Here is a 20,622-nt window from a genome sequence, read left to right on the forward strand (position 1 = left end):
CAATAAATAAAGAGAACAACTATTGTAAGTGAGCTGCTGATGCCAACCACACAGTACAAATTCCAAGCATGCAGATTACTTGTTAAATTCTTTAATTATTGGATTGTATATTAACATCATTAATAACAAGCAATAAAAGTTAGCAAAGATTTGCCTCAGAAATATAGATCTGAGAGGGAAAGTAGGTGGCACCAGTTTACCATAACAACACATCATGTCTGTTGCCTTGGAGACAACAACTGCCCTTGTATAAGCACTCAAACAGTAGGCCTATAGGAATTATGATTAGCCAGGCATTCACATATATAAAAAGAACGGTGTAAAAAAAGTAAACAAAAGAACCTTGCTCAAGTCATATTTATTCAGAACACAACATGCCCCGTTTACACCGTTTAACTTCCACTGACCTGTGTTTCCAGCACTGACACCATTGTGTGGTAGGCTGTGATTTCTCAGAATTCACAGATGCTGCACTTGCTAATATGGGGAGTTACATCAGTGGCTTGCCCTGCACTGACAGAGGTGGAGAGACTTGACACACCTTCAAAGCTCTGACTGTCTTGTTTATAGACATCAAACACCAGTATTATCCTTGACGTCAGAACAATTTCTGATGACAAATAAAAAATTAAAAAACACTAATTGAATTGAACACACCACATAGACCACACAATTCAGTAGTGCCTCGTAGGGCCAATAGAACTATTAGTGTTCTTGTGCCAACCTCATCCCTTAAATGACAGGACGTTAACTTCATCCCCCCAAAAATAAACATAAAATCTCTGAAATAGTCTAAGGGGATTCCATATCAGAGCTGAGCTGGTTTATTCACAGAGACAGGTGGCTCAATTCTGCAAACGTAAGCATCAAACCATTTTGAAGGTGAGAGAAGCAAAACAAAACAAAACAGCACAAATGCTCATGAGAGGAGGAACATGCATGTTTGTTGTGATCCTGAGTCTCACACCACAGGGAAACCACTTCACATAATAGTATCAACTCGGTAAATCAAAACATGGCAAGTAATCAAGCCTTAAAAAGAGCCTTTCAAGGGTCATTCACATACATTTGAATGGAGAAAGGGGAGAGAGAGAGAGAGAGAGAGAGAGCAGTGACAGTGTTGTTATCAATTAAAACATATGTGGGTTTACAACATGGATTGTGACAATACAGGTTTGAAATCAAGAGGACCATTGCTGTGCATCTTAGGCAAGGTCCTAAACCTGATTTGCTTTATGCCGTGCTGTATATTAGTCCACAAGGCAACGTGATAGAACTTCAACTGGACTTTATGAACCTGATTAGCGAGTGCTTGGCTTGATTGCCTTCAAATGACCCCTGATCATGAAGGCTGAGTGCTGTTTGTTTAAATCAAAGTCGATTAGCTAACGATAGCTTGACATTGTGTATGACCCCAATATCATAACCTGAAAATAATGAGCAAAACATGTTACAGAGTATGTGTTAAACCCCCTGTTTAGCCAGTACAATGGTTGTTACTGCTGGGTTTACATACCTATGCCTTGAATCCAAGCCATTATTTTCTTATGCTAAATGAAGGCACTTAAAAGACTAATTGCTTGCTGTGATTTGTTGTACATGAACATTTTTAGGTCTGAGAAAACCTGGATGGATTCCTGTCTTATTGATCTGAAGGCTAATAATTAGATGTTTTGAGAAGATGCGCCAGTGGAGATTTCTGGCAATCCAATATGGCATAGTTTCTGGGAACATTAGGTCATTGTGATTTCCACTCAGTCAACTCAGTGTCTTTTCCTTTCACAACCTCTTTTAAGTTTGCAATAATACCCAATTATTCTGTTTATTAAGCTTTTTACATGTCTGTATCATCCAATCCATGTCTGACTATAAATTGATATTGCAACAAAAGGTACAGACTTGTAATGCTAAGCTAACAAAAATGTTCTGGCAAACGTTTCTGTGATACTCGTAACTTGTTTCCAGCTACACTGCATAATGAACATTTCAAATAATTTTGTCAGCTACATGCTTCCATTGGTGTTGATGTTACAAGTCAGCAGGTTAGCAAAGCAAGAAAAAAATATGACTGTAACATATTCTGTCAGTAAGGAAAATGACAACCAAAATGGTTTGCATTATTCTCCAGGCTTCAGTGATAGTAACGTGGAGGTGGTTTTCTGCCATTATCTCCAAGGAAGTTTTGCAGTACAAAATGAAACAACAACATCATTGTAAACCCTGGGTTTTTAGGACTTACTTAATTAGGATTTCACAATCAAAACAGCAACCTTTTTCCCAATGTTTAATACATCGATCTGTCTCCTCAATGACATTAAGTACCACTCAGTCATAAAAAGAAGGCCATCTGATCTGTTAAAAAAACAAGAGTAAAGAGTGAAACAAAAATACTAATTAATTCCACTATGTCCATCAGTTCTGGCCAGACGGTCTTGATTTTCCACAGGAATCAAATGTTTCTGTTTGGCCAGCTGACGTCTCCCAAAAGGTCTGTAAAAATTACTTGAGGTTAATGCTAAGGTAACAGGAAAATCTGATAGGTAACGTTTCCAAGGTATTCTACTAACAGCACAGTGGAGAAAAACATTGTTGAGCATTTCTCAAGAATCTCAGAATACCAACCAGTCAGAGGAACTCTCCCACACGTTGCTGTGGGCAAACAAACACCATCCACATGCTTAGGGATCATGATTTTGGAAATAAATAAATCCACAGCCATGTGAAACTTCTCGAGATACGGATATAGCTACTGGTCTCAGTGACATTTTTAGAGATGCAGATATAGCTACTGAGCTCAGTGATGACTACAAGCAAAAGTGGGACTACAAAACACCTGGTCCTTTCACAATTCATGTGACAATTGTGTTTGTTTGATTTCCTTTCTCACTTCATAATCTCTTTCGCACACGTCTTTCTCTTTGTACTCCAAGACAGACCTCTCACATTATCTGCTCATCTTTCTTCTTCCTGGCGTTCGTTGACACAGTGGTTCTTCTCCCCCTGTTCTCTTGTAGCTCAATGTTCCCTGAGAGCCCTAGGTCTACCTTACTTCCATACCATGAGGGGTCTCTCCTCACGCTTCTGCCAGGGACTCTTCTTGTTCCCCTCCTCATCTTTATCCTCGGCATCCTCCCCATCCTCGGGGCTGGTGGCTGAGTCCCTGCGTGTCACCTCGCTGGTGGAGGTAGTGGTGGTACTGCTCCGGGCGCTGTTATCCCGGCTGCGGCCCTTCCGGGGGAACGTGCCACCGCGGGGGGTCGTCTCTGGGGCCTCGTCCAGCAGAGGTGCCAGAGAATTGTCCTCTGGAGAGTACATGGCAGTGTGGCTCTCGCTGCTGCTGCTGGGGGGGTCTGTGGTGTCGATGCATGGGAGTTTAGTATAGGTCTTCCCTGCGTGACCCTTCCTCTCAGCCGCCGCTGCAGCCTCTTTTGCCTCCTTGGCCTTTCTCTCCTCCTTTCCCTTCCGCTGCTTTATGTTGGCTTCACGAGCGACGTCTACCCTGTTGTCATGATGACTCCCCGTGGCTCCTCCACCTCCCCCTCCTCCAGGGATGCTGAGAGATTCTCCCCCCAGCTCGATGTAGGAGTGACGAACCAGGGAATTGGAGCGACCATCCAGGGAGACGAACCAGGCCCGGGGATGCGGCTTCACCCCCAGCTCAAGAAGCTTCTTCTCCGTCAGCGCCTGCAGCTCTCCGTTCATCTGAGATATGGTGTTGTCATTGAACAGGACCGGGATGCGGACTGGAGCCGCGTTAGGGTCCGAGGCCCAGTTAGAGTGTCCCTCTGAGTCCTTCCTCTGCTGGCCTGGTTCTTCCCCATCCTCATCCTCCTGTTGATGATTCTGTTGTTGCTGGTTCTGTTGTTTCTGCTGCTGGTTCTGGTGTACCTGTCCCTGCTGCCTGGGAAGGGGCATGCTAACCTGTATTCCCTCCATGTCATGCTGCATCTGTTGCTGCCTCTCCAGGGCCTGCTCCACAGCCGACAGGTCCGACGACAGGCGCATGTAGTGGGCCGGGATGACCAGCGTGGGCACCACACTCCGGTACATGCTCTCCTTCATCTGATCCATGGAGTGGCAGAAGATGAGCTGGCCGGGCTGGGTGTTTAGAGAGTTGGGTCTGGCTAGGAGGTCCCCGGTCTGGGACACTGAGTACTCTGGGGGCAGGCCAGAGTACTCCTGGTAGTGCCCAGCGAAGGGAGGCAGTAAAGGTGGTGGAGATGGTGGATCTGAGGAGTAACCCTGGTTGTCGTTGGCGTTGTGATTTTGGTGGTTGTGGCAATGTCGAGGATCATGGGTATTATCCTCCGCTGAGCTGAAGCTGCGGGTGTCATTGCGGAGCAGCTGCTGAGGATCCAAGTTGTTAGTGTTAGTAGAGCGTGTTGTCACCTTCATGGGAAAACTCTCACCACCGCCACGCCTAGTGATATTGTCTGTGTTCACCTTGGAGTGTCGCCGGGCCTTTCCTGGAGGCGTGTGCCGGAAGAAATCCTCCCTGGAGCTGTGGAGATCCCGGGTGGAGGACAGGTCTGATTTGAGGGTGTCTGGGTCACCCCTGGTGGAGGAAGCTGTATCGATGTGGTCTGAGCTGATGAGGTTGAGGTGGGACATGGAGGTGCATTGATCTCTCTTGGAACCGTCCAGGCCGGAGGAGACATGCATCTTGCCGTGACGGTACTGTTGCCGCGGTTTCAGACATCTCCGCCTTCAACAAAACATAACAGAGAAGGGTAAAGGGAGAATGCAACCAAACACACATTTTAACAACCTGTAAGACCGGAGTATCCCGGATTGGTTATTTTTTTATTTTACATTTTTTTACCCAGCCCAGTAATAACACCACCGATTCACCTAAGCAAGTGCTTGACAGGGTTGGGGTCAATTCCATTTAAATACCAGTCAATTCAGAAAGTAGTTCCAAAATGTCCTTGTTGAAAAGCATTAAAGAGTATTGGCATTGGAATGACGATTCGTTGAGTAGCTAGTTCAAAACTAACGCTGGGTTGGAACAAAAATATGCTACACTGGGATTGACTACTTCAGGACCTGAGTTGAGACTCACTGAGCCTGATACCAACCTGCAGTAGTAGAGCAGCAGACAGAGCAGCACCAGCACCAGCAGAGCCATGGAGCCCAGGATGGTCAGGAGGAAGACGGTGTGGTAGGTGGTGATGTCTCGCAGGCCCGTGGGGTTTAAAGCTGAGCCTGCAACATAGGGGTACACTGTAAAACATTTCCTGTCATTTTTATAGTAAATTACTGGCAGCACAGTAGCCTGTAGGTTACTGTAAATCTACAGTAAAATACAGGCCGCACACAAGCCAGGAAATTACTGTAGATTTCCAGGACCTTTACTGAAACACAAATTTACAAAATATTACTGTAACACCTGACTACAGCTACATGCTGTATTTCCCGAATTTACAGTGCATTACTGGAAGCATAGTAGCGCCAACAAGTGAGTGCATTAACTAAGTTTGATTAAAAAAAACACATATCACAGTCATAGCAAGTAAAACGTTTCTGTAACTGTTACTGAGAATGTTGTTGTAGTTAAGGATACATTGGTCTTCTATTTGTAACAAGATACCTTTTGATGTATCTTTGCCCACCTCTGGTTACTGCCAATATTACGTTACTGTAATATTCACAGTAATTTGCAACCAGATTCCTGTGAGTTACTGTAATATCAGTGCAACAGTACAATATTGTAAGAAAGTAAATGCTACTATAATCGTAAAATTGGTATTTTACTGTAATTACATGGGATTGGTGCAAGCAGGTTGGCTGCTAGGTGTGTGTATATTACAGCATATGTATGAATATTTTGTGTTTTATATCACTTGCACTTCTTGAGGCGTAAACAAAGGCTTCCAAACAGGCTGTGATTAAAGTATTGATGGGGATACTAAGCTTCTTGAAGTATTGAGGCTTTCCAGACAATTCTGTCAAAAACAGGTTCATTGTTCAAGGCTTTGATCAACACAGCTTACTAGTGGCACCTGCTGGTCCAAATAATTCAGAACAGCCAAATTATATAGACGACGTCTTCTACCAAAACAGGTGGTTGTTCGACAAAATGAAGCTTCGGACGTCATTGATCACGTGCTTCTGATAAAGAGATACAGGCACACTGCTTAGAAGTAAATTGCTTAGTGATTTCGACGCACGTATTGGAGCGTCGGTATCAAGCATAACATCGCTAGATTACAGGGCAAAACAGACTTGGCAAAACACTCAACAGTAAAGGTTTAAGACTTACTGCCGCTCTGACCTGTCCCTATACACATTCAATTGTTAGGGCACTACTACCATGTTCAATTGGTACAGCAGTCTTACAAACAGGTGCAAAAATATAGCTACTTACAAGGCATGCCTCGAAATATGTTAATGAGCCAAATATTCTTCCCCTCCCACAGCATTTTTCCACAGTGCACCATAATTTACAGAATGTTGCAGTAAATACATATTAAAATAGCAATACAATACTTTCTTGTTAAATTGTATTGTAATAAAGTTACAGAAACAGTGAATATGTAATTATATATTACAGCATACCAATGAATATTTGGTGTTTCATATCACTTGCAAAGGCCTTAACAAAGACTTCTAAACTAGCAGTGACTACAGAGCAAAACCGATCAAAAGGACATAAACAATCAACCATTAAAGGTTTGAGACTTGCTGCCACTGATTTGTCCCTTACAAACATTGAATTGTTAGGGAACTAAATTATATATATTTATTATTATTTAACTAGGCAAGTCAGTTAATAACAACTTCTTATTTACAATGACGGCCTACCGGGGAACAGTAGGTTAACTGCCTTGTTCAGGGGCAGAACGACTGATTTTTACTTTGTCAGCTCGGGGATTTGATCCGGCAACTGTCCCAATCCGCTAACCACCCCATGCTACCACATATCAGTTAAATTGGCACAGCACTCTCACTGACATTTGGAACAAATAGCCTCTTACAATGCACACCTCAAAATACAGTGCCTTGCGAAAGTATTCGGCCCCCTTGAACTTTGCGACCTTTTGCCACATTTCAGGCTTCAAACATAAAGATATAAAACTGTATTTTTTTGTGAAGAATCAACAACAAGTGGGACACAATCATGAAGTGGAACGACATTTATTGGATATTATCAAACTTTTTTAACAAATCAAAAACTGAAAAATTGGGCGTGCAAAATTATTCAGCCCCTTTACTTTCAGTGCAGCAATCTCTCTCCAGAAGTTCAGTGAGGATCTCTGAATGATCCAATGTTGACCTAAATGACTAATGATGATAAATACAATCCACCTGTGTGTAATCAAGTCTCTGTATAAATGCACCTGCACTGTGATAGTCTCAGAGGTCCGTTAAAAGCGCAGAGAGCATCATGAAGAACAAGGAACACACCAGGCAGGTCCGAGATACTGTTGTGAAGAAGTTTAAAGCCGGATTTGGATACAAAAAGATTTCCCAAGCTTTAAACATCCCAAGGAGCACTGTGCAAGCGATAATATTGAAATGGAAGGAGTATCAGACCACTGCAAACCTACCAAGACCTGACCGTCCCTCTAAACTTTCAGCTCATACAAGGAGAAGACTGATCAGAGATGCAGCCAAGAGGCCCATGATCACTCTGGATGAACTGCAGAGATCTACAGCTGAGGTGGGAGACTCTGTCCATAGGACAACAATCAGTCGTATATTGCACAAATCTGTCCTTTATGGAAGAGTGGCAAGAAGAAAGCCATTTCTTAAAGATATCCATAAAAAGTGTCGTTTAAAGTTTGCCACAAGCCACCTGGGAGACACACCAAACATGTGGAAGAAGGTGCTCTGGTCAGATTAATCCAATATTGAACTTTTTGGCAACAATGCAAAACGTTATGTTTGGCGTAAAAGCAACACAGCTCATCACAATGAACACACCATCCCCACTGTCAAACATGGTGGTGGCAGCATCATGGTTTGGGCCTGCTTTTCTTCAGCAGGGACAGGGAAGATGGTTAAAATTGATGGGAAGATGGATGGAGCCAAATACAGGACCATTCTGGAAGAAAACCTGATGGAGTCTGCAAAAGACCTGAGACTTGAACGGAGATTTGTCTTCCAACAAGACAATGATCCAAAACATAAAGCAAAATCTACAATGGAATGGTTCAAAAATAAACAGATCCAGGTGTTAGAATGGCCAAGTCAAAGTCCAGACCTGAATCCAATCGAGAATCTGTGGAAAGAACTGAAAACTGCTGTTCACAAATGCTCTCCATCCAACCTCACTGAGTTCGAGCTGTTTTGCAAGGAGGAATGGGAAAAAATGTCAGTCTCTCGATGTGCAAAACTGATAGAGACATACCCCAAGCGACTTACAGCTGTAATCGCAGCAAAAGGTGGCGCTACAAAGTATTAACTTAAGGGGGCTGAATAATTTTGCACGCCCAATTTTTCAGTTTTTGATTTGTTAAAAAAGTTTGAAATATCCAATAAATGTCGTTCCACTTCATGATTGTGTCCCACTTGTTGTTGATTCTTCACAAAAAATACAGTTTTATATCTTTGTTTGAAGCCTGAAATGTGGCAAAAGGTCGCAAAGTTCAAGGGGGCCGAATACTTTCGCAAGGCACTGTACAGTCAATAATACAGTAGAAAAATAAGTCTATATACAATGTGAGCAAATGAGGTGAGATAAGGGAGGTAAAGGCAAAAAAAGGCCATGGTGGCAAAGTAAATACAATATAGCAAGTAAAACACTGGAATGGTAGATTTGCAGTGGAAGAAAGTGCAAAGTAGAGATAGAAATAATGGGGTGCAAAGGAGCAAAATCAATAAATAAATACAGTAGGGGGAGAGGTAGTTGTTTGGGCTAAATTATAGATGGTCTATGTACAGGTGCAGTAATCTGTGAGCTGCTCTGACAGCTGGTGCTTAAAGCTAGTGAGGGAGATAAGTGTTTCCAGTTTCAGAGATTTTTGTAGTTCGTTCCAGTCATTGGCAGCAGAGAACTTGAAGGAGAGGCGGCCAAAGGAAGAATTGGTTTTGGGGGTGACCAGAGAGATATACCTGCTGGAGCGCGTGCTACAGGAGGGTGCAAGTATCTTAGGCCATTTGAAAGGTAATCTTGTTGTTAATCCCACCACAGTGTCCGATTTCAAATAGGCTTTACAGCGAAAGCACCACAAACGATTATGTTAGGTCAGAACCAAGCCACAGAAAAACACAGCCATTTTTCCAGCCAAAGAGAGGAGTCACAAAAAGCAGGAAGAGATTAAATTAATCACTAACCTTTGATGAGCTTCATCAGATGACACTCATAGGACTTCATGTTACATAATACATGTATGTTTTGTTTGATAAAGTTCATATTTATATCAAAAATCTCAGGAGACATTGGGCACGTTATGTTCAGTAGTTCCAAAAACATCCAGTGATTTTACAGACAGCCACATCAATTTACAGAAATACTCATTATAAATGTTGATGAAAATAAAAGTGTTATACATGGAACTTTAGATACACTTCTTCTTAATGCAACCGCTGTGTCAGATTTCAAAAAAGCTTTATGGAAAAAGCAAACCATGCAATAATCTGAGTACGGCGCTCAGAGAACAAATACATATATCCGCCATGTTGGAGTCAACAGAAGTCAGAAATAACATAATAAATATTCACTTACCTTTGATGATCTTCATCAAAATGCACTCCCAGGAATCCCAGTTCCACAATAAATGTTAGTTCCGTGACAGTCCGTAGAAACTTGTCAAACGATGTATGGAATCAATCTTTAGGATGTTTTTAACATAAATCTTCAATAATATTCCAACCGGAGAATTCCAACGGGAGATACCTCTCATGTGAAATGCGCGTTACCAGCGAGTGACTGCTGGCAGACTCATTCCTCTCTCATTCAGCCCCCCTTCATAGTAGAAGCCTCAAACAAGTTTCTAAAGACGGTTGACATCAAGTGGAAGCCTTAGGAAGTACAACATGACCAATATCCCACTGTGTATTCGATAGGGTCTGAGATCAAAAACTACAAACCTCAGATTTCCCACTTCCTGGTTGGATTTGTTCTCAGGTTTTTGCCTGCCTTATGAGTTCTGATATACTCACAGACATCATTCAAACAGTTTTAGAAACTTCAGAGTGTTGTCCATCCAAATATACTAATAATATGCATATATTAAAAACTGGGACTGAGGAGCAGGCAGTTTACTCTGGGCACCTTATTCATCCAAGCTACTCAATACTGCCCCCCAGCCATAAAAGACAGGGATCGTCGACTAGATTCAGCTGCGGGCTGTTTTTTATTTATTGAGCAGGATGGTCAGGGGGCTGTAACATGCAAATTGACCTCAAAAAGCTCAAACAGATATAATATTTGACTAAAGCATAATAATTTCAAACCTTGCTGACATTTGTATACAATCACATAATTGCTCTACTATCTGTGGGAATACTTTGGAACAGATTTTCAAAATGAAAAAGTTATTTTTTTGCTCAGAAAACATGGGAGTCCAAGTAAAATCACCCGCGGGCCGCTAGTTTGGGAACAATGTCTTAACCCTTGTGTGGTGTTCATGTTATTGTTCTTCACCCAGTGTTCGCGGGTCTGTTGGACCCACACCATTATTGGGTTTTTAAAACAACATTTTAAAAACAATAACGCCAATCTACATCAAAATATTTCATACTTACATGTTGACTTATATCAATTGCAAGCACTATAGACAGCATACATGGTTAATATTTGCCATTTACCTCTGCTAGATCACATTTATCAATAAAAGCTCTGCTCGTTTAAAAAAAAAAGTGATTTTTGTAAACAAAAATCAATTATAATCAAGAAATGGGTGGAATACATCATGTTAATCTTGAACAAATGATAAAACAAGGTTTTCATCACTATTGATGTTTATAGCTTTGAAATGAACAAATTGAAAGCACACATTTTACGGAAATGATAAATGATCCCCATTGAACACAAATTAAGGCACACCACATGAGGGACAGAGTTTTACTGTGTGTGTGTGTTGCAAATGTATTTCTTGGACTTCATGCATTTGTACTGTGTCTTCTTGTCCTTCTTGGGTCCACACACATCACAGCGCTTCTTCTTGTGTTGCTACCGGCTGCAATCTAGAATGATGAAAACACTTAGTTCAGGAATTTTACTAACATTCTCACTCACTCACATACATGTATATAGTTACAGCAGGCCAAGGTAGGAGAGTCAGGCACACACACGTGCAAAAAGCTCAAACAACATCACTCACACTTACTTCTGGTATTGGAGTTGTTGGTTCTGTTGGTCGGGCGGATGGGGCACCAGCATCCTCCTCCTGAATCCTCCCCACGATGGCTGCAGAAGATGGGGTCCCTTGGATATGTTGGCTCCTCTGGACTTGAGGTCTTACCAATGCCTTGTCCAGCTCCCTGAGAAAGAGCCGACTCCTGCGGAGCTTCCCTCTGTCCCAATCTGGGTTCAATGCCATCCAGGTAACAAATGCGTTGTATGCCGAGATGTCAAATATGTTGAAGAATATCACAAGTGGCCAGTGTAGGGTTCTTCTTTTGCAGCTGTAGCCAGTCACCAACTTGTTTAAATTGTCCACCACTCCTTTTGTGGCATTGTAATCCATTATGATTTCTGCTTTTAGATGTTCGTGGCCATAGATTCTCCCATCCCTATGCAGTGTACTCATGAGTACCACATTTTTGCCTTTCTTTGGCACGTAAGACACAAGGGACGTGTCGGCCCATGAACACAAACTTAGAGGAATTGATAGGCCTGTTCCGTGTATTCAACAGCTGAGGTGGGAGCTCTGGATAGTTTTTTCGTTACTGTTCCTACCATTGTCAGCTTCCTCTTGAGGAGCACCCTTCAAATCAGCGCAGTCCAGTATGATTTTCTGGATGGTGTCTGGGATGAACAGTTCAAAAGAAGACTCTATGTCCTGCACATGAGTAACCGCCATCCGCGTCGGCCCTGGCTCATTCCTTGGGCAAGAAGACCATTCAATTTCACCATTTTTTGTCATCTATATTTTCCCTATGCAAGCTGCTGATGAGCCGGTAGGTGAAGGGCTGGTCCTGGGGCTGGCGGGGGGCCAATTGCATTCTGACTAACTGTCAGAATCCGAATTGACAGAGACATGATCCTCATATTCTGAACATTCTTCATCTTCCAAAGTGGAAGACACTCCTTCCATTAGCTTCTCTCTCTGCAAAAATGATTTCTAAGTCCTTCTGAGCAGAGATTATTTTTGCCATACTGATTGATTGTGGTAAGGAGCCACACGTGCAAAACTATTTATTTGTTGTGTCCCTCCCCCAATTTGCACCTGGCTGTGGTAGTGTGGGAAAATACAGATTTCTTTACAATGTATCGAAATAATGTATTGTAATAACATTGTGCAGGTTCCCAGAATATTTCACACACTACAAAGAGTAAGGAGTGCAAGAAAAGTGGGACACAGGCAGACAGGTTCTTGGTGCTATGTTGAAACAGCAGGCCCAGGGAGGAGGAAGACAGAGTGAAGGCACACAGCAAAACTTATGTTGAATTTTTACTTGTTTTCGAACACCACACAAGGGTTAAGGGAACCAAGATGACAGTGGGGCTATAGAACAAATGTCAGACTGATGCAGTCCCGAGTCTGGGATGGGCAAAAATGACAAAATACAATGACAAAACACCATAAAAATGTAAATGTATCAAAATCAATTATGAAAAACTTGTATTTTGACATCTATTTCATTAAAATATTATGCATAAAATATTATGTATTTTAAAATAAGAAATGGAATTTGGAAGTAGCTGGCCCGAACAGCAACAACATTCTCAGTAATGGTTATAGAAACGTCTTAATTGCTATGACTGTGATATGTTGTTGTTTATCTACCTTAGTTTAATGCATTGACTGTACGTCACTCCGGATAAGAGTGTCTGCTAAATGACCAAAATGTATATGTGATCATAGTATAATGAAATGCAAAGCACACTGGGTATTATTATTGGCCTTGTTTCGGGATGGAGTTTATTAGAATAACGCTCAGCATGCTTCGCATGTCATTTTTACATATACATTTATATTTTGTTCATTTAGCAGATGCTCTTATCACACTACAGTGCCATCAGACTTCCGATACCAATGTAGGGCGAAAGGGAGCCACAGAATTGTGAACAGCTATTACAAAATGGTATAGAAAAGTATTTTGAAAATAGAAATTACAGCTCTCGAAAGTATCTTGGGAGTCTAATTCATCCCAGTGTAATACAAATGTCAAAATACTCAGAAGTCATTTAAATACATATTTCAAATACATGTAACGGAAATACTGCCCATCTCTGGACATAGTTACCGTACCTGTGGTTGAGGGAAAGGCAGCCAGCCAGTATCCTAGCTGGTTGGCCACAAAACTCCATGTCAGCTGTGCTCCTCCTTTCTTGATGTATCCGGTTCCTTTCCTAACCCAGAGTCCTGTTGAAGTACAGGTCAACATGAGTACAGAATTAGTTAGAGGAGAGTTATTAATTACAGTAAACACTGTATGTCAACTTCCTTAACAATTTCAGAGATGTGTGTGTAGATGTCCCTTAAGATCCTTATCAATCCAAAATATATTTTAAATAACTGTATAGTGATTTCCAACCAATTTTTTTGCCTATTTTTTGCCAATGCTTGCTCATAATCCCTGTACACAGTCATTTCATGGATAATCAGTATATTATTTTTAATCCCGGAGTGAGCAGATGGAAGAGCTCCAAAGTTACTGTACTGAACGTGTGCTGTGAATCTATTGCTCTACGTGATAAGGTCAGGAGGTGTTATGCATTCATATTCAGTGATGTCTAGCTTGTCGGGATAGAACACACAAATGATGAGCGAATAACGTGATTCGGGGGAAGGGAGACAGCTTTGAGTCCAGGCAGATGCTTTTCCGACCCGAACCACAATAATGAAAGAGGAGAAATAAAAAAAGAAGGAAAAAAAGAAGAGAACGAAAAATGACAAAACAAATAAAAACTTGGCCACAAAAAAAAAAGAAACAAAAAAAAATACATTTCCCATGATGCCAGGTGCCCTGAGGAGAGGGTCAGGATTCGGTAGCTTAATGTGTTTTGACAGGGTGACCTCGGCCCACAGTACACCCTTCTACATCATCCTCCCTCTCCTAAAATGGTTTTAATTTCTGTCATTCTCGTTAGCGTTTTCAGTTTGCAGAAAACATAAACACAGAGGCAGGTTCTGATTAGGCCTACATGTGTCCTGAATGATTTTAACACATTGTAGTGGAGAATGGAAACAGTGGCCTAAAATAAAAAATGTCAAGCTTACAGTAAGACATAGCTTATGATTACTAACATATTTGAAAAAATAAACATAACAATGCCTTTCAATTCGAATAAGCAATATAACTGTTACTTTAAATAACTATTAGATCAATATCATCTGTTTCCCTTAGACTACAAACATTTGTTGGACTCCTCTTTTAGTGCTAATACCCCGGGGCAAGGGAAGTCTGTGAATATACTGGCTTTGTCATCATAGCAGCAATATAACCAGGACCCGCATTAATCAAACGTGCTTATCTAGGATCAGGTCATCTTATTCATTATGATCTAAAAGTCCAAACTGATCCTAGATCTCGGCACTTCCACTGACGCTTTGTGAATACAGGCCCAGGCATGAAAATCCATTAGGGCTCTATTTATTAGTCATGTCTGACATCTCTACTGCCCATTGGCTACAGCTATTATTAGACGATCTGGCATCCACAACCTCAAACATTGAACCACCTGAGAAGTCAACCTAGGACTTCTAGGCTACACTTTGAGCCAAGCTCTAATGAACACATCCTAAGTGATGTGAATATAAACACACTTGGCTAAAATGGTATAGTCAAAAATCCTCTAAACTAGGGGTAGAAGGGAGGTGAGAGTGAATTGAAGTGGGATGTGTGTCATGCCAGGTAACTGCAAGGTTGCAAGTTCAAACCCCCGAGCTGACAAGGTACAAATATGTCGTTCTGCCCCTGAACAGGCAGTTAACCCACTGTTCCTAGGCCGTCATTGAAAATAAGAATTTGTTCTTAACTGACTTGCCTGGTTAAATAAAGGTTAAATAAAAAAATAAACTGATCTAGGAAGTGCCCGACCATGGATGTAGTGTTACATGTTGACCACTAGGGGTCAGCATGCACACAGATGAACAGTAGCAGGGGCTTTTGTTAATCTCCTCATCATAAAGCAGGGGGGATTTCCAAACCACCCCCACACTATCCCCTGACAGAGTATGCGCATTATACAGCCTCTGCTTGTCTTTCCGCCGAGTCCATGTGTGTGTGTGTGTGTCATCCGTCTCCAAAACAAACACAGACTCATATCCTTTCCTCTGTCACAGCTGAGTCAGGAGAGATAATGGAGCCTCTGATCTAGAGTCTCCTGGGCTATCCAGAACAAGAAACACTCCTCCTTTCTCTTTTAAAGACGCCTTGAAGGAGGAGGATGGGAGGAGATCACATAGGAGGGGTCATCAAGGACAGAGAGAGAGAGAAAGAGAGAGTGTTCCTCTTGACTGACGAAAGGGGTCATGTTCAACTTTGATTAAACTTTTTGGACTCATCATCACACTGTTCTCTTGTACTCATTTGTCATGCAAATGGTTATGCACAGACTATACACACACCCACATATGCACAAACTTGTGATTCAGTCCAAAACAAATACATTTTTCTCTTCAGTGGCAATATCCACCCACGCTCCAAATTTCCTCTCAGTCGCAAACCTGACTGACAGTCAGCAGCCTTGTATTACAGCCCACTTAGCTCTCCCTTGATAGTCCTGTCATAGTGCCACAGCGTTCCACAGCGTTCCACAGCACCGACCAATTAAAGGCTTCCGCTGCAGCACCTGATTCTATTTGCTAGAGTGCTCCGAGTGCTCCTGGCAGGTGTCCCCAACCTCCCCAAACATCATGGTGGATTTAAAGTCTTGCAAGTGTAACCTGGCACGCTGGAGGAGTGGTGTGTGTGTGTGTGTGTGTGTGTGTGTGTGTGTGTGTGTGTGTGTGTGTGTGTGAGTGAGTGAGTGAGTGAGTGAGTGAGTGAGTGAGTGAGTGAGAGAGAGAGAGAGAGAGCGAGAGAGAGAAACTGGTGTCAAAGCTCACTCTGGAAGAGAGGCCCGTGCATCCAGACTTACAGTAACTCGTAAATCTAGAGGAGCCCCTGGGGACACTAGACTCGAGGCCCATTTTTCTACTCAACACTGGTCTTAAGCTGCACAGGAGTATATTTCATTGCTCCGTGTGGGATTCTACATGTCTAGTACTTGTTGACATTGGGTGAACCTGCGATGTTACTTGATTTGTTTTGAGTAGAAACTTCCAGGTTTACTGCATCTGCATAGGTCGGGGAAAAGAAAAAGGTTACTCTGTTGGACGTAAGTTAAACCGCAATGGATACAAAAAATGATTTATGCCTAAATGCTGTCACCCAGAAGTTAACCAGCCTTTATGTATACAATATATACTGAAACAAGTACAATATACACTGTACTTGCTGCAGTACTACATGAGGATCAGTGTGGGGCATTCTTCCCTCTTAAGCAAATAAAAGCCCACCCCCCCAGAGCTCTCTCACTGTGTGTGTGTGTGTGTGTGTGTGTGTGTGTGTGTGTGTGTGTGTGTGTGTGTGTGTGTGTGTGTGTGTGTGTGTGCGTGCGTGCGTGCGTGGTGGGATTAGAGGCAAAACATTTAGAGATGACACAGTTAACAACACATCCACCCTGGTGTCCACATTATAATCAGTAAGCTTCTCACCACCTGGCTGACTGTTCATTCTTTACTGCAGATAATGAGATGTGAGCTCTGCGCTGGCTGAGCCTCCCACTTAGTGGACGGTTGAATAAAAACCCACATAGTTAAATAATGCATGAACCTAACGCTGCAACACTCTGTTTGACTAATCCTGTGCTGTATTGTAAAGATTTGATTTTACTCTCAGCTACTGTACAGAGTAAAACATTTTCATACATTGAATTTTTAGCAAACTGCTAAATTCAACACCCACGAAAACCCACAATATACGCCATGTAGTGGAGCGAGAGAGTGAGAAATGTTTTTTTTAATTTTTCGTGGGGGGTGCCTAGTCAATTGGCAGTAACCTATTTTGGCTCAATACTGAATGTTAGGGTCAGCACTTAGTACAGAGAGTCACAACCATTAATCCTCACATCATCTAAGCCATCCTAACATGAGGTGAGCAATAGTGTACAGCTAACTCCAACAGACAAGCTCATCACACTATTCAAAATCTCGCCGTCCACGACAGCTTTGTTGTCCCCTTTCTCCTGTACTCAAAAACACTGACCCTCCAAATCCTCTCCTCCTCCCCTCCTCCCATCCATCCATCCATCCATCTGTGTCTCTGTTTGCATCTCATATCATGTTACCGTGGCAACATGAGGCCAGAGAGGCGGGGAACATTGCCTCCTCTGTCCAATGGTTCCTAGAGCTATATAACAGGACTAATCACATCATCAGGCTTCAGGACAACAACACTCTACAGCTGCAGTTTTACACAAGGTGTTAAAAAGGGGTGTTTACACAAAGTCTGTTTTTCATGTTTTCTGCACATTGAACCCACAACTACGGTATCCGAATGACACACCCATCTTTTGTGCATTCGGATCCACCGATTAATGCATGTCCATGAGTTCTAAATGCAATAGTTCCGAGTTGCGCACGCATATTGCTCTCCGTATTTGAGATACCACCACGGAAGGATGCTGGGAATCCAAATAGAGCCTGCCAGATAGGTGCTTCATCATCTACCCTTGGGAAGACATATCCAGACTGGTTGGCTATTACTTTTTATTCATTAGGCTTGCTCTTCTCAGTTCCTTGTGCACTGTACCATCCTTGAAATCCCACTTCAAGAAGTTGAGGTTATCGTGGAGATCTGTAGAAATAGGCTTGGGGCTGCGTTAACACTTCCTATGAATACCCTCTTCATAATGCGTTATAAACACATTTAGAATGCCTGAGCTATGAATCATGCATACTGATGCACGACACAGGCACTAATAACTGCTCATAAACTTCTATGACTAAATACATAATGCGTTATGAAGAGGGTATTCATAGGAAGCGTTTTACCAGGGTTTCTTCAGCATAGTTATGGTAATGTGAATCTCGGTAGGGAAATGCCAGGCATGTCAATGAGATCTGTAGTGATCTGCATGTCCCAGTTCAGACACACTGGGATGATAGCTACCATGGGAGGTCCGGAACGTTTGTCAAGACAAGAAACAACCCTGGCCTGGTGTTTTTAGGCATCGGTTCCATAAAGCAAGGGGGGAAAGTGAATGTATGAGAGAGAGCGAGAGAAGCAGAGAGAGAGAGAAAGAAAGAGGGAGAGAGAGGGAGGCAGAGCAAGAGAGAGGCAAAGAGAGTGTGTATGTGAGAGAAAGAAAGAGCGAGAGAGAGCGAGTGAGAGAGGGAGACAGAATGACAGAGAACAAGAGAGAAAGAGAGGGAGAGAGTGTGTTTGTGTGTGTGTGAGAGAGAGAGAGAGACAGAAAGAAAGAAATGTTTGAGAGAGAGAAAGAAAGAGAGAGAGAGAAAGAGAGGGAGAGAGTGTGTTTATGTGTGTGTGAGAGAGAGAGAGTGAGAGAGAGACAGAAAGAAATAAATGTTTGAGAGAGAGAGAAAGAGAGAGAGAGAAAGAGAGAGATGGAGAGAGTTGTGTGGCTCCCTCGCTGTGAAAGCATGCACAGCAGTTGTATAACAGTTCTGTCAGCCAAGTGAGCTGCAATATTCCAGACACCGAGGAGCAGCGAGGAGGAAGATTAACCCCATGTGAGTCCGGATCAGCTAGCCTGGGTATACCACACTGAACTGAGGAAAACACTGCTGAGCTAGTTGAACCAGGCTATCTGTGACCAGCTGGGAGTCCAGGCAGCCATAGTTAGAGCAGATGGACTGTAGGTTCCTCTTATTCGCCCCTTCCAAGCTCAGACCACTGCCATTTATACGCCTTAGAGTGGATTTAGCTGGGATAAACGATTTGTGGTTCGACGGGGCGGTGCCTTGCTATCAACGGCAGTTTTTAATTGACAGGCATTTTTACGTATGTATTTCAGTATAGCAGAAAGCCCACTGTTGATGAACAAATGAAAGCCACTGTTGATGAACAAATGAAAGCCCACTGTTGATGAACAAATGAAACTGGCAAAGTATGTACGAGGATGTTTCTGTATGTGGCTGTTATACAAGGATATTTTTTTTTAAGGAAACCATTTTCAACTGACAGCACTCAAGAGTCGGCACTCTAACAAACAGATTGATGACACTTGTACATGGAGGGCTCTCAGTATTTGGTCAGCTATGATGGTGGGCGTTTCCCCCTTACCTGTCTTGTCGTCGAACCTCCACACGGGGACACTGGTGGCTGTCTGCAGGGGTGTGTCTAAGGGCAGGGGGATGCAGATATGGACGGGGTCCCACACCTGAACACCGGTTCCGTTACGACTGAAGAGCTGGGCATTGACCGCCGCCACCGGCATCAGCTCCACCCAGCTACTGTTAGCCCCTGGGGAGAGACGGCACAAAGGTAGAACAGTAGAAAATCCCCAAACAAGGCTTGCTACCATGCTAATGCTACCATCATCATGCAAACATCACAATATTCATCATCATCGTCATGGTTGACCTGGTTCCCACTAGGTCAGAGGAGTCTTTCCAACAGACACTATCCATTGGCTTCTCATCATTCATGACACATTCAGACATAAGACTATGTAATCAAACTTTCTCCCTGGTTTCCTGCCATCACTTCTCACCATTTGGGACTTTTTTGACAGATCTATTTCGGTCAAAATCTCTGGATTTTCCACTTGAGCAATTCTACTTTTTTCAGACAGTCTTTTACCCATGTACTTTCCCTTCATCCTTTCTTCTCTTCCTATCTCATCTCCTGTTTCCCTCCTACCCTCTCCTTTTCAACCCTCGCTGTTCGCCTCCCTCCCTCCCTCCCTCCCTCCATGTCTCACCAGTGGCATTGCTCTCCAGGCCCAGTGGGTAGGGAAAACCTCCTATCTCATACTGACTCTGTGCAGAGGTCAGCACAGCAGAGAGCTCTGGGTTGGTAGAGTTGAGGGCCAGAGCCACTGCTTTCCTCTGGAGCTGTATCCATGGCTGGTTTTTGACACCTGGAGGGGGAAGGGGTGAGAGAGGGGAAAAGTGGGGGAAGGAGGGGAAAGAAAGTGGGCGTCTGTGAAATTGGGGGTGCAACTGAAGATGAAGCATAAAGGTTACAGCATTGCCGTGGCAATCATATGGCCTATGAAAGTTGATCAACCAAAGTGAAGAGCTGAAGACAGTACTGTTCATAATCCTAGTAATAATAGAATACAAATATTTCCTCCCCACAAATCAGTTTTAGACAGACATCAAATCATTTATCTATAATTTATTCAGATTATACAGAAACAATCACGGGATCAACCCAACCCTCAAATTGAAATGACAACCAATCTCACATACAGTACAGTAGGAGCATCCAGGAATAGTGGCAACTAGCAGGATTTGCTGGTCTATAGTAAGACAATAGAGACTAACCCTG

The 20,622-nt window shown here is 42.8% G+C and overlaps 1 protein-coding gene across 1 annotated transcript in view; it reads right to left on the bottom strand.

Moving 5' to 3' along the window:
• Positions 1–75: 75 nt before the first annotated feature.
• The window catches only part of LOC112225892 (protein FAM171A2), a 76,701-nt gene continuing 56,154 nt past the window's right edge, over positions 76–20,622 (bottom strand). The window contains exons 4-8 of the mRNA XM_024390011.2: positions 20,051–20,209; positions 19,411–19,590; positions 13,365–13,478; positions 5,079–5,205; positions 76–4,705 (exon numbers count right to left, since the gene is read on the bottom strand). Of these exons, the coding sequence (XP_024245779.1) occupies positions 3,046–4,705; positions 5,079–5,205; positions 13,365–13,478; positions 19,411–19,590; positions 20,051–20,209 (2,240 nt within the window). The 3' untranslated portion in view covers positions 76–3,045. The remainder of the gene's footprint in view (positions 4,706–5,078; positions 5,206–13,364; positions 13,479–19,410; positions 19,591–20,050; positions 20,210–20,622) is intronic.

Source organism: Oncorhynchus tshawytscha, linkage group LG27 (assembly GCF_018296145.1).
Source record: "Oncorhynchus tshawytscha isolate Ot180627B linkage group LG27, Otsh_v2.0, whole genome shotgun sequence".
NCBI classification, from domain to species: domain Eukaryota; kingdom Metazoa; phylum Chordata; class Actinopteri; order Salmoniformes; family Salmonidae; genus Oncorhynchus; species Oncorhynchus tshawytscha.